Raw genomic sequence first — 14,545 nt, forward strand, 5'->3', positions numbered from 1 at the left:
CTCAAAGCTCTCCCTGTCTCTGGTCTATCCGCCATAGTGAAGTTCTAAGCTCAGACCGTGTCATTCTCTTGTTCAAGAGCCTTCCCTTTGGGATTCTGGGCTTTAGGGTAAAATACTTTAGCATTTAAAGTCCTTCCCAATCTGACTTTCTTTCTAGACATATCAGCTTACTTCTCCTCGTGTAATCTACATTTGAGCCAAATAGACCTAGAAATGGCTGGAGTCAAGAAGAACTGAATTCAAACCCTGCCTCAGGCACTGGGCAAATCACTTGTCTGTACCTCAGTTTCCTCATCTGTAAAATGCCTACCTCTTCGGGCTGTTGTACCTGCTGGGTTAACCTAACGCACGATGCTGCTGAAAGCAGCCCCACTTCGTGGATCTCAAGGTTTTTGCACACCTCGGCTCATTCGGCGAATGGATTCAGGTTTTGTTGTCCCCAAGGAAGGAAGCTGGGACTCAGAGATGAAGGGTCACGGGGATTCGAAGGGCAATGTGCCTTCAAGAAGAGGTGATCCAGGGCCCCTTCACTTGGGGTCCTCGGGGGTCCCTAGGCTTGGGTAGGAAAAATGCCATCTTTATTTTCTCCATTAGCATTTCCCTCAGTTCTTTAAATACATGATTTTGAGAAGGGTCCATGGCTTTCCCAGACGGCCCCCCAAATCCTAAGGATCAAAGTGGGATAAGGGGAAACTTTCCAAAGAGGGACCTCAAGAGTGCTGAGACTCAGGAGCAGACTCAGAGGCCCAGAGACCGGAATCTTCAGGCAGATGCCCACCCACCGGCTGGGAAGCGCCTGCAGGGCTGTGGGTGAAGTATTTATTTACATCATGGTCTGTGCCAGGGTTAGTTAACCCCAGGGTTAACCCGAGACAAGAAGAGGACTAACCTCTGTCCTACAATGTAATTTAGTAACAGGGTGATCTGGGAACAAGAGGCAGTTTGCCAACATCTCCCTGCTTGGATCTTAGCTTTCCCATGGATGCTGGAGTCCAGCATTGCCTCCAGGCTGGCCCTCCCTTGATTTGAGCCGGAGCTGTCAGGACCCTCCCAGAGCACCTGAGCCAGGTAAACAGAACCTCTGGGAGTCCCGAGCTTTTCCCTGAAAGAGCTTCCCCGGACAAACCGACATCCGGGCTCAACGAGAGATCAGTGTGTGGGCGGCCGTGAGGGTCTGGATCCTGAGGGAAACCAGAGCAAGGTAAGAAGCAGGCTGCCACCCAGGCTCGCCGGTCTCCTTTACAGGTGTGGAAACCGAAGCCCCCGCAGGGGAATGGCGAGGTCCCATAGGCACTGGCCGAGCTAAGACTGGACCCCGGGGCCTCTGACCCTGCAGCCCTTCCGGAGCACTCCATCTGCCTCTCTCACCTCGGGAAGGACCGCCTTGTCCTTGCGTCCCTGGGCGTCTCCAGCCGGGCCCCATGGCCTTTGCAGAGCTCCTGGAGCAGGTTGGCAGCCTGGGGAGATTTCAGATCTTCCAGATCGTCTCTCTGTTTTTTCCCATCGCATTTGTCACCTCTCACAACCTGCTGGAGAACTTCACGGCAGCCATCCCCGCCCATCGCTGCCGTGTCCCCTTGCTGGACAATGCTACCGCCTCTCCCAATGAGACCGGGGGCCCGGGGCCCGAGGCTCTCCTGAGAGCCTTCATCCCCCTGGACCAACACCAGAAGCTGGAGCGATGCCGTCGATTCCTTCACCCGCAGTGGCAGCTGTTGGAGCCCAACGCGTCGGACCCACACGCAAGCGCGGCGGGCACCGAGCCCTGTCTGGACGGTTGGGTCTATGACCACAGCGACTTCACCTCCTCCATTGTGTCTGAGGTGGGGGCCCCTCCCTTTCTCTCTTGCTTCTTCCTTCCAACTCCTTTCCCCCTCCTCCATCTCTGTTTGTAGCTCCTTTGGAGCTTCACCGAACATTCACATAATTGGCCCATCCGGACGGCTTGTTTAGGATTCATTCCCATCACGCTGGCCCTGACCTCTCCCCTCTCGGTACAAAGCCTAGTGAAGCTTTGGGTTCCAGCACCGGCGCTGCTATTAGTGACCCGTGTGAGCTTGGGGAAGCCTTGTCCTCCCGGGCTCAGATTCCGACTGGGTGAAGGGAAACGATCCTTCCCAGCTGACATCGGGGCCCTTCTCAGCCCCGGAGGTCCATGTTCCGGGGCCCCCCAGCCCTGAAAGTCGCTGAAGTGGCTCCTCTTAATCTCTGCTGTTGGCTTCCCTTCTGACACAGTGGGACATGGTGTGTGACTGGCTATTCCTGAAGCCCATGACTCAGTCCATATACATGGTGGGCATCATGATTGGCGCTCTCATATATGGCCCCTTGTCTGACAGGTGAGTATTCTCTGCTTTCTTGCTGCCCTCATCCCCATTGAGTGCCCTCGGCCCCGGGCACAGGTACCTTGGGGGGCTCCTGCCCGTCCCCCTCTGGGCCACGTCATCTTTGTCCCACGGATTGTCCTAGATTCGCTTCTTGTGGCACAGGTTCGGGCGGAGGCTGGTGCTGAGCTGCTGTTACCTGCAGTTGGCCATCAGTGGCACCTGTGCTGCGGTTGCCCCCAACTTCTCCCTTTACTGCTCCCTCCGTTTCCTATCAGCCTTCGCTGTGGCTGGCATTATGATGAATACCAGCACGCTCTGTGAGTATGACCTCATGAACCTGCCCCAAACCCTGACAGCAAGCCTAGAGACCTCCCCTCGGACCCAGACCCCAGAAGCGGCGAAAGTCGGTTGATGTTCTCCTCGCCCTTCGGCGTGGTTCAGATGCCATCTCTCTAAGATCTGAACTTCTTCCCTACCTGGAACTTAGTTTTCCATTCTAGTCTTGTCAGCGTCCTCATGTATGCAGATGTTCTAATTTACACGGTTTTTCTGTGTCCATCTCTCATCTTCTCTACTCAACTGTGGACCACTTGAAGGCAGGGAACGTATCTAGTTTAATTTCTCAGTATCTAGCACAAGGCCATGTACTTAGTAGGTCCTTAATAAAGGCTGTGTCCATCTCTCATCTTCTCTACTCAACTGTGGGCAACTTGAAGGCAGGGAACATATCTAGTTTAATTTCTCAGTATCTAGCACAAGGCCATGCACATAGTAGGTCCTTAATAAAGCTTCTTGAATTACTGAAAGACTCAAAGGAAGCTTGCATGAGGAAAGTATGGAAGGTTGACTGAATGGATGGATGAGTGAATGATGGATGGAGAGATCAGTGAACGGATGGAAGAATGGATGGTGGGCTGAATTAATGAATGAGTAGATAAATGGATAGATGGAAGAATGGATAGTGGGCTGAATTAATGAAGGAGTAGATAGATAGATGGAAGGATGGTTGGTGGGCTGAATTAATAAATGAGTAGATAAATGGATAGATAGAAGGATGGATGGTGGGCTGAATTAATGAAGGAGTAGATAGATAGATGGAAGGATGGTTGGTGGGCTGAATTAATAAATGAGTAGATAAATGGATAGATAGAAGGATGGATGGTGGGCTGAATTAATGAAGGAGTAGATAGATAGATGGAAGGATGGTTGGTGGGCTGAATTAATGAGTAGATAAATGGATAGATGGAAGAATGGATTCATAGAAGGGTAGATGGATGAGGAGATGAATTTATAGGTAGATGGCCTACATGGTGCAGAACACTATAGGAGAAAACCATTCATTTGTATTGACTATATTCACTAGAAATTTATGATTTATAATTTCAACTGGGTCTTTCTGCTGCATGGTAACACTTTTATTCTTCCATGATTGACTCTTGATCCTGCTCTCCATGGATACTGTTCCAAAGCCTCTCCTTTTTCTCTTCTTCTTTTTCCCATTCCTCTGGGCAGAGAACCTTGACCCCTATTCTCCTGAGCAAATAGAGGCTTCCTCTTCTCTTCCATTCCATATCCTGAAGCCCCTCTTAGTTATTCCCCACTTTCTCTTTCTTTGTGAAGGAGAGGTGACCCTTTTCTCTGGCAAAGCTAAACTCTTCACTCGTGCTCTTGATTCCATCTCCCTCCTTCTCAGCTAGGACCTTGGCTCCTCAAACATGTTTTTCTTCCTCTCATCTTCAGTCCAAGCTTATCCACCAGCTTCTCAACTGTAAATGTGCCCATTCTTTCCTCATTCTTAAAAATGACCTTACCATTCTTGGACCCCGTCGTCTCCTCCAGTTACCATCTTACGTCCCCTCCTTTTCACTTGGAACCAAACTCCAAGAAGGGATTGTCCTCCCTCAGTTTCTTTATTACCTCCCCACACCTTCCTCAGTTTTTTGCAGTCTGGTTTAGGACCTCATCACTTGACTGAAACAGCTCATTCCAAGATTATTGATAATTTCATTCAAATTGAACGGCCTTTTCTCAGTTCTCCTCTGTGAAATCTCTAACGTTTTCCATACCACATCCCTCCCTCCCAACTGTATCTTATCTTCTCTGTATTGAATTATTCCTTAGTCTCCTTTACTCGATCTTTCTCCTCTTCCATTTACTAAGATAATTCGGTAGTGCAGTGGATAGAGCATTGGAACTGGAGTTAAGGAGACCTGAATTTGAATGTGACCTCAGAGACATTTACTAGCTGTATAAATCTGGGCAAGTCACTTAACCTCTGCTTCAGTTTCCTCATCTGTGAAACTTGGATAATAATATCACCTCCTTTCTAGGTTGTTGTAGGGCTCAAATGAGATAACATATTTTCAGCACTTTATAAACTTCAAAGCACTATCTAACTGCTATTATTACACAACAGGTGCTACCCAAAGACCTTTCCTTTTTTGTTTCTCTTTGCTCTTTGATTTGATAAAACCATCCACTCCCATGAGTTTTGTGGAGGGCCGGAATTCTGGAGAAGTACACCTGAAACAAGGTGTTAACTCAGTGGAATCGATGAGACTATGGATCTCTAGTTCCCATATATACTTAGTGCTTAGCATGTGATGTCATGGTTCTCTAGTTCCCATATATACTTAGTACTTAGCACGGTGATGTCATGGTTCCCTAGTTCCCATATATACTCAGTACTCAGCGTGGTGATGTCATGGTTCTCTGGTTCCCATAGATACTTAGTACTCAGTGTGATGTCATGGTTCTCTAGTTCCCATATATACTTAGTACTCAGCACAGTGATGTCATGGTTCTAGTTCCCATATATACTTAGTACTCAGCACAGTGATATCATGGTTCTCTAGTTCCCATAGATACTCAGTACTCAGCGTGGTGATGTCATGGTTCTCTAGTTCCCATAGATACTTAGTACTCAGCGTGGTGATGTCATGGCTCTCTGGTTCCCATAGATACTTAGTACTCAGCGTGGTGATGTCATGGCTCTCTGGTTCCCATAGATACTTAGTACTCAGCGTGGTGATGTCGTGGTTCTCTAGTTCCCATAGATACTTAGTACTCAGCGTGGTGATGTCATGGCTCTCTGGTTCCCATAGATACTTAGTACTCAGCGTGGTGATGTCATGGTTCTCTGGTTCCCATAGATATTTAGTATTCAGCGTGGTGATGTCATGGCTCTCTGGTTCCCATAGATACTTAGTACTCAGCGTGATGTCATGGTTCTCTGGTTCCCATAGATACTTAGTACTCAGTGTGGTGATGTCATGGCTCTCTGGTTCCCATAGATACTTAGTACTCAGCGTGGTGATGTCATGGTTCTCTGCTTCCCATAGATACTTAGTACTCAGCGTGGTGATGTCATGGTTCTCTAGTTCCCATAGATACTTAGTACTCAGCGTGGTGATGTCATGGCTCTCTGGTTCCCATAGATACTTAGTACTCAGCGTGATGTCATGGCTCTCTGGTTCCCATAGATACTTAGTACTCAGTGTGGTGATGTCATGGCTCTCTGGTTCCTATAGATACTTAGTACTCAGTGTGGTGATGTCATGGTTCCCATAGATACTTAGTACTCAGTGTGGTGATGTCATGGTTCTCTGGTTCCCATAGATACTTAGTACTCAGCATGGTGATGTCATGGTTCTCTAGTTCCCATAGATACTTAGTACTCAGTGTGGTGATGTCATGGCTCTCTGGTTCCCATAGATACTTAGTACTCAGCGTGATGTCATGGTTCTCTGGTTCCCATAGATACTTAGTACTCAGTGTGGTGATGTCATGGCTCTCTGGTTCCCATAGATACTTAGTACTCAGTGTGGTGATGTCATGGCTCTCTGGTTCCCATAGATACTTAGTACTCAGCGTGGTGATGTCATGGTTCTCTAGTTCCCATAGATACTTAGTACTCAGCGTGGTGATGTCATGGCTCTCTGGTTCCCATAGATACTTAGTACTCAGCGTGATGTCATGGTTCTCTGGTTCCCATAGATACTTAGTACTCAGCGTGGTGATGTCATGGTTCTCTGGTTCCCATAGATACTTAGTACTCAGCGTGATGTCATGGTTCTCTGGTTCCATAGATACTTAGTACTCAGCGTGGTGATGTCATGGCTCTCTGGTTCCCATAGATACTTAGTACTCAGCGTGATGTCATGGTTCTCTGGTTCCCATAGATACTTAGTACTCAGTGTGGTGATGTCATGGCTCTCTGGTTCCCATAGATACTTAGTACTCAGTGTGGTGATGTCATGGCTCTCTGGTTCCCATAGATACTTAGTACTCAGTGTGGTGATGTCATGGCTCTCTGGTTCCCATAGATACTTAGTACTCAGTGTGGTGATGTCATGGTTCTCTAGCTCACACATGCTCAGTGTGCTGTAACGATGTAATTAGAATAAGGTATATAAGGGCTAAGAAGGACTGAAAGAGAGACATTCCATCTTTGACCATCCTCCTGATGGCTCTCCTGCCTCCTTCAAGTTTGAGTCCCTCTAACTCTAACCCTGACACTAATTCCCATGAGTTTGATAGCTCCCATGGCAAAATATTTAGTGTAACCTCTCTCCTGAACCCCAGTTCCATGTCGTCACCTTCCCACTGGACAGCCTCCTCCGGATGTCCCATAGGTATCTCCAAAGCTTCTTACCTTTTCCCCAGAATTCCCTGCTTCTATTGCAGGGACCAGCACCCTACTCTCTGAGGCAGGTTCAGTATTACCCCTTTTGTCCCTCAGCCCTGGCCTCCATTTCTTTTCCCTACTCCTCACAGCATCTTCTGTCCAGTCGCCTCCTTTTCACGCCCCACCCTTGACGGCCCCGCCCTGGTCCTCCTCACCTCTCACCTGCTAGAATTGGACGAAGCCGACACAGTTGCCTTTAGCGCTGCCCGGCTCCACAGCTGCCGGTGATATTCCTGACACATATAACTTTGACCAATCCGCTCCCTACGCTCAAAAATCACTGCTGCTTCTGGGAAAATACAAATGCCTCTGGTTTTCATTTATTTAAAACCATTCTCAGTCTGGTTTCCACCAATTTCTTTAGTCTGGGTTAGTGAACTGTGGGAATTGAATGAGCGGCCCTGACTGTCTTGGAACTTAATTCTGGATCGAGCTCGGGAGCCCCTTTCTACAGTTCCCCCTCCCCCGCTCGTAAGCTCTCTCCCTCTTGAAGGCACGCTGCCATATTTCATATTTGCTCACCTGGATAAATATCATAAGCCCTTCCCTCAGGAGAATATGAATTCCTTGAAGATAAAGATGATTTCATTTCCGAGCAAACCCAGAGCTTCATACCCAGTAATGGATGTTTGTCAGACTGGATTGAGGTGAACGGATAAATGACTGAGTGAATGAGGGGATGAATGACACCGTTCTCGTGTCCGGGTTTCCTTTCAGTGATGGAGTGGACGAAAACCCAGGCTCGAGCCAGGGTGATGACAATAAATGCTCTTGGCTTTAGCTTTGGCCAGGCCTTGCTGTCGGGGGTCGCGTATGCCATCCGAGACTGGTGCCTCCTCCAGCTGACCGTGTCTGTGCCCTTCTTCCTCTTCTTTCTGTCTTCATGGTCAGTGCCCTTGGCGGGGGGAGGGGGCTCCGTCTGGGGTGGATTCCTTGCGGCTAAGGCGACCCAAGTGGGGAATCCCTCACTCTCGGAGGGCAGCGAGACGGGCCACAAGTGACCAACGCTGCCGTCTCCGCGTTGCCCCCCATCACGGCCAAGAACACCTTGGCCATCGAGCGGTTAAAGTACCCAGGAAAGATTGGTGCCATTAATATGGGGAAACTGAGACCCAGAGCGGGTGCCCGAGGTAAGGGCAGAGCCGAGGCCAGGGCCCGAGCCACCCGCGTCCCGATCCAAGGCTCCTTCCGCCATCGCTCATCGCCTCCCCGTCCCATCTGGCACAAGCAGGATGTTTTGCCAGTGCCCGCTGAGCTGTCTGCTCGGAGGATGCATGAGCCAGAAAGTGGCGAGGTGCCAGGAGTGGGGAGGGCCATGTGTTCTCACCTTCAGAACCAGCGGGGTGGGCGGGTCCTATGTGTTAAACAGGTGGCTCGCCGAGTCTGCCCGTTGGCTCATCATCATGGGCAAAACCGATCGAGGGCTCCACGCGCTCAGAAAAGTCGCAGGAATCAACGGGAAGAAGGAGGCCAGAGACACATTGACCGCTGAGGTAAGGAGGAAAGGTCGGGCTCCTTCGGGGCCCCGAGGAATGGGGCTGGACGTCCCCCTGGGCCCTATTCTGGTCCATCAGGCAGCCTGAGAACTGGGTGGGTGACGTTCTGCTTGGCCCCTCCTCCCTCCTTCCCCTCTCCCCCTCCAAGGGCTCCTGCTGGATCAGAATGAAATTTGAAATCGGAAAAGTAGTGAAAACCGTGAGCAAATGTCTTCCTGCCTTTGGGCCTCAGTTTCCTTAAAAAAATCTGAGTGGAAAAGAACCTCAGAGGCCATCTTATCCAGTAACTTCTGACTTTTATAGGTGTGTGCGCGTGCGTGTATCCATTACACATACGTGTGCAGCTGTCACTTAACATAGAAATCATATCCATACACACATTATACACGACATAGAGACAAAGGCCATCAGCTTCCACACACACACAGCTCTGCTGTGTCTCTCTGTGCCATGACACATGTCACCCCCCCAGCCGGCCCGGCCCGGCTCTGACAGCTCAGATTCTAGGACGTTTCCCCCGGCCCGAACCTGCTCCTTCCCAGCTTCTCTCCCTGCTCCTGGGCGTGTGCAAGGGGGTGTTAACCCTCTCCTCCCCAGGAGGGGCTGTTAGCTGTCAGTGACAGCCCCCCCCCCAGCTTCTCTTCTCCGAGATAAACTTTACACGTGGGAAACTGAGGTTCAGACAGGCGAGCGTTCTGGGGGCTCCCCTGCTGTCCCTGGGTGATTAAAACAGAGGCTCAGGGGGCTTGCCTGGGTCCCACAGCTAGTAAGTGTCCCAGGCTGCATTTGACTCCAGGGCTTTAACGCACTGCGGCGCCCCCTGGTGTTGGGCAGTCGGCTCCGACCCCAACCCTACAGCCCTACAAGGCCTGGGGCCTAGAAGTGGGATTCTGTGCTCCCTGGGCCTCTCCCGGAGGCTGCGGGGACAGGGCCGGGGGCAGCCCCAGCTCCTCCCAATGCTTTCCTCCCCCTCCTCCACCTTCTCTCCAGTTTCCCCCAGGTTGGGGGGCAGTGGGGGCGCCCCCTGGTGGCCAGGACTAAGCTCAGAATTGGACCATCTTGTCCCCGAGGCTCATTTTCCGGAAGAGGACTAGGAGACCCACTCGTGGCGCGACTTCCCCCGGGGCACACGGGCCAAGGGGTGGTGGGATTGGAACCTGGGCTCAGCCCCCACCTGGTCTGCACTGAAGGGCAGGGGAAGGGACCCCGGAGTCCCAGGCAGAAAATCCTAGTGGTCCTTGAGTCACAGGCAGCTGCATCTGATCAGTGTCAGAAAGGGAAACCGAGGGCCAGGACAACAGAGTAAATTAGGGCCTGGAAGCCCCCGGTCCCGAGAGGTCCCTCCCAGTGACAGTCATGGCCATGAAGACGGAGCTTCTTCCGCGACCTGGGGGTCACTATGGCTTCCAGCTCTTTCTCTCCTCAGAGACGGCCATCTTCTTGGTGTCCCCCTCCCTAGATTGTGCTAGCCACCATGCAGGAAGATTTAACGGCAGCCAAAGCTCGGCACTCAATGGCGGATCTCTTCCGGACCCCTGAGCTGCGCAAGCGGTTTGGCTGCATGCTGTCTCTGTGGTGAGTTTCTCTGCCAATGGCAAGCGCGGCCCCGCTGAGGGGCCTTAGAGGACAATTCCCGGCTTCCTAGTAGGGAGGGTCCTAAGCCTGGGGCGGGGGAGGGACCTTTCCCAGCCCCCTCGTGCCCCCACCAGCCTGGCAGGAGAGGGGGCAAAACTCAGCCAAGCCATCCCAGCCTTCCCGGAGCCAGCTCCCTGGAAGTAAGCGCGCTCACCTGGGCCCCAGAGAGCCGGTAGGCTCGGCATTGCCCGGCAGGTGGGCCTGTTCCGGGAAGTCCCAGCAGCCTCCATGAAACCAAACCGCCCAAGCTCGGGGCTGGGGGAACCTGAGCCCAGAGAACGTCAGAGCTGGGAAAGAAAGACCTCAGCCTAGAACAAAACCAGATCTGGGGGTGCAGGACCTGGGAGGAACCTTAAACCATGGACCGTCTTCGGCGGGAAGAGGGGCCCTGAGCAAGCTGGAGAAGACCCCAAATAGCCACAGCGGGCAGGGGGAGGCCCTCACCACCTGCTGCCCTCTCTCCTAAGGTTCACCTTTGGTTTCACCTTCTATGGCCTCGCCCTGGACATGCAGAGCCTGGGGAGCAATATTTTCTTGCTCCAGGTGCTCTTTGGGGCCATTGACATCCCAAACAAGATGGGCGCCTTCTTCGCCATGAACCACCTGGGGCGGCGCGTCACCCAGGCGGGTTCCTTCCTCCTGGCCGGCCTCTGTATTCTGGCCAACACGGTGGTACCTCAGGGTGAGTCCTTGTAAGTGCCTACTATGTGCCGGGCACTAAGCCCGGTCCTGGAAATACAAGGATAAAATGAAATGGAGCCCCCAGTGTACCGTGAACAACAAGCCCTTCGGTCCTCAAGGACTAGATTCCCCCAATCCTTTGGGGGATTAACGTGCCAAGGAACTGTCCAGCACCGGGTTTTAGTGCCCAGTCTCAGGAACATCCGTGGGGGGGATACGAGACCTCAGCTCGGCCTCTGATATGGGAGACTCTGGGAATGACGGGCCAGGGCCATCTCCTGTTGTCCCGCCCAGCACCCCCGGGGGGAACGATGGCGCTGGGCAGCTACGCTAATCACGACAACTGGCGGGACGGAGCCCGTGAAAGTGTGCCCAGTGCTTTATACTCCCCGCCCCAGGTGATCCTGGCAGGTACAGGGGCGCTTGTTAACCCATTTTATTGGAGACAAAGCTGAGGTTAACAGCAATAGGTTAGCGTTCACCAAGGGCTTTGAGGTTTACAAGGTATTCTACAAATATGATCTCAACATTAGGCAAACCCAGGTCTTCCTGAGTCTGGCGCTGCCCTCCCTCTTCCATAAGATGATCGATTTAAAATGGGAAGGAAACTGGGAAGCCATTTAAGCCAATCCCTTTATTTTACATCTGAGGAAACTGAGGCACAGAGAAATTAGATTACTTGGCCCAGGTCCCACAGATAATAAGCGGAGGAGAAGGGATCGGAGCTCCTTTCTCTGAGGCTCAATTCCACCTCTTTCCACCTGCTTCTCACTCAGCAACAAGCCTTCGTGAGGTTTCCCCCGTGCCCAGGCTCTGTGCTAGCTGCTGGGGGTGCAAAAGGGGCCGTCCCCTCCCTCAGGGAAAGCACGCGCACCCCCCGAAGCTCGCGCACACTGTGCTGCTCTACCCAGACAGTTTATGGAGACAAATGTAGAGAGAGACACGGAATCTCCTCTGCCGTCTGGGAAGGAGCTGACTGAGGCGAGGGGACTTAACGTGGCTGCGCGTGTTCTCCACCCTCACACATCCCTTCCCTCAACCTCCCCCTCTTTCTCTCCTCCCTTCCCTCCCCTTCCCCCATCCTTCCTCCCATATTATTTCTCCAAATCCATCATATCCTCCCTCCCCTACCTCTCTCCATCTTCTCCCTCTTAAGGATAACCTCTCCTTTTCCCCATATCCTCCCTCCTGTCCCTCCCCCTCCCTCCCTCCCTCCCCTCGTCCCTCCCCCTTCTCCCTTTTCTCCCCCTCCCCCATCACGCCCCGTCCCTCCCCCATCACGCCCTCCTTTCCTCCTTCCTCTTTCCCACCGTTCCCCACAGAGCTGCAGACCCTGCGGATGACCCTGGCTGTGCTGGGAATCGGCTTCGTGGGCTCTGCCTTCACCACCGTCGTTGTCTACTGCAGCGAGCTCTTCCCCACCGTGCTCAGGTAAGGGCAGGGGCGGGGCTGGGGCGGGGGCCTGGGGGCGGGGCCCGGAGCGGGGCGGGGCCGGAGCGGGGCGGGGCCCGGAGCGGGGCGGGGCCCGGAGCGGGGCGGGGCCCGGAGCGGGGCGGGGCCCGGAGCGGGGCGGGGCCCGGAGCGGGGCGGGGCCCGGAGCGGGGCGGGGCCCGGAGCGGGGCGGGGCAGCTGCTCCTTAGCCAAGGCGGGCTGGCCTCGAGCTGCCGCGGTGCCTTCCCGGCGTGCTGAGCCAGGGCGCGAGGCGTGAGTCGGGCCTGCGCCCGTATCTCTTAATGCCCTCTCCGCCGGTGGCGCGCGCGCTCACATACACACACACACACACACACACACACACACACACGCGCGCGCACACAGGTGTGCAAGCACGACATGCACGCGCGCGCGCACCCCTCCCCCACCCCACCCCTCTCAGCCCCTTCCGAGGCCTCCGCACTCTCTCCCTGTGGCCACGTCCTCCACGTGACCCTGGGCTCCCGGAAGTGTACCCGTCTGGCACCGCGTGCACGCCTGCGGCCTCGGACCGCCTCCCCCGGCTCCCTGGCGGGGTGTCCCTGCAGCTGGGGCTTCCGGGGGGACTCGCCCCGCTCTATGTCCCCACATCCAGGGGCCTGGGCGGCTGCCAGGGAAGGGCCAGGGCCCCCAGGGCGGGCGGCAGAGACGGGCCCCGGGGCGGCGCCCATCGGCCCCCCTGTCCCCCACAGGATGACTGCCGCGGGCGGATGCCAAATGCTGGCCCGGCTGGGGTCCAGCCTGGGGCCTCTGGTCAGGCTGCTGGGCCAGGTCAGCCCCTTGCTGCCCCTGTTTGTCTATGGGGGGGTCCCGGTGCTCGCCAGTCTGACGGCCCTCCTCCTGCCCGAAACCCTCCACCTGCCGCTGCCCGACACCATCAGCGATGTGGAGAGCCGGTGAGCGGGCCCTGCCCCGGGCGGGGGGGCTTCACCACCTGCGCTGGGCTCCACAGGCCCCGGCGGTCCCCAAAGCGCCTCTTTCTAAGGGGCCACACCTGCTCTGGGGCAGACGCTGATGGCGCAGCGCTGGCTCTGGCCCTTAAGCAGCTCATATTGGGGGGGGGGGGAGTCTACACATGTGAGTACACAGGACATAGCTCTCAGGCCTACAGCAATTAGCAATCAGTCCAATAAAGGGCCTACTGTGCTCGGGGCACTGTTATGGGCTGGACCCAAAGACAAAAATTCAGAATCCCATAGTCCATGCTCTTTCCCATTACCTTTCATTGCTTTCTAGGGGCCTTCTTCCCTCCCTTCCTTGCTTCCTTCCTTTTTTCCTCTTCTTTTCTTTCCTCCCCCCCTCTCTTCTCTCTATCTCTTTCTCTCTCTGTGTCTCTCTGTCTCTCTCTTTTCTCTCTGTCTCTGTCTTTCTCTGTCTCTGTCTCTTTCTCTCTCTGTGTCTCTCTTTCTGTCTGTGTTTCTGTCTCTGTTTCTCTCCTGTCTTTGTCTCCCTTTCTATGTCTTCTTGACTATTACTATTCCTTCCAGCTCGAAGTCCTCTGACAGCAGTTTCCCTTTCTCTTCCTTTTTCTTTCCAGAGTGAAAGGTGCCGAGCCAGAGCAGAGCACTGTGAAGTCCACGCCGTTCTAGGACCGCCGGGGAGCCCCCAGCCCTGAGAGCCCACGAGCACCGGCAGCTGGGAGAGAGCACCTCGAGCGGCGGGAGTGCTCGCTTATTGGAGAGGGTGGAGCACTCACGGGCGCTGCCCTCTCCTGCTCCCCACCCTTCTCGCCAATCCCTGGGATTCTGACCTGTTTGCATCCTCCATGAGCCTCCTCCCTCTGCTGCCCAAGAGCTCTGAGACACCCAGGGCCTGATTCCAGCCTTAGCCCCGGGTCTTTCTCTCTCCCCTTTTCCTTCCCCTCCTCTCCTTTCCCTCTTCCCTTTCCCTCCCCCTTCCCCCCCCCTTTGCACCCCTAGTGTGGAGGATGGGGCAGGGGAGGGGCACTAACTTTCACTGCCGATGGGGGCTTTCCTAAGACCTCCTCTCTCCCCACATGAGGAGCCCCTTGGGGCGGGGGGTGGGGGTGGCGAAGGCCTCTGGCTTCCCTGCTGACCAATGTCCTGATTCTGCCTTGAACGGGCCCCCAACAGACCCAGTCTGCATCCGGTTCCACAAACCTCTACTGAATGGATACGTCCTAGTCCTTCCCAGTAGAATGGAAGCTCCGGGAGGGCAAGAAATGCTTTGTTTAGCCCCCGCAACCGCTTGGTGCATAGTAGGTGCTTAATAAATACTTGCTGCTTGAA

At 54.1% G+C, this 14,545-nt stretch overlaps 1 protein-coding gene across 1 annotated transcript; it reads left to right on the top strand.

Annotated features, from left to right (window-relative positions):
• Positions 1–965: 965 nt before the first annotated feature.
• On the top strand, positions 966–14,545 carry SLC22A12 (solute carrier family 22 member 12). The gene is made up of 11 exons (XM_051964652.1): positions 966–1,068; positions 1,246–1,823; positions 2,236–2,339; positions 2,490–2,644; positions 7,732–7,900; positions 8,384–8,507; positions 9,970–10,085; positions 10,613–10,827; positions 12,149–12,257; positions 12,989–13,192; positions 13,834–14,545. Exons 2-11 carry the CDS (start codon positions 1,422–1,424, stop codon positions 13,883–13,885), a joined length of 1,650 nt encoding a protein of 549 aa, XP_051820612.1. The 5' UTR covers positions 966–1,068; positions 1,246–1,421; the 3' UTR covers positions 13,886–14,545.

The sequence above is a fragment of the Antechinus flavipes genome, chromosome 6, assembly GCF_016432865.1.
Source record: "Antechinus flavipes isolate AdamAnt ecotype Samford, QLD, Australia chromosome 6, AdamAnt_v2, whole genome shotgun sequence".
Lineage (NCBI taxonomy): Eukaryota > Metazoa > Chordata > Mammalia > Dasyuromorphia > Dasyuridae > Antechinus > Antechinus flavipes.

Bases quoted from the DNA above. Each gene is read 5' to 3' on its own strand.
- SLC22A12 (XM_051964652.1), top strand. From the start codon at position 1,422: ATGGCCTTTGCAGAGCTCCTGGAGCAGGTTGGCAGCCTGGGGAGATTT. The intron at 2,645-7,731 runs GTGAGTATGACC...GTTTCCTTTCAG, and splicing joins GATGAATACCAGCACGCTCT to TGATGGAGTGGACGAAAACC. The intron at 10,086-10,612 runs GTGAGTTTCTCT...CTCTCTCCTAAG, and splicing joins GGCTGCATGCTGTCTCTGTG to GTTCACCTTTGGTTTCACCT.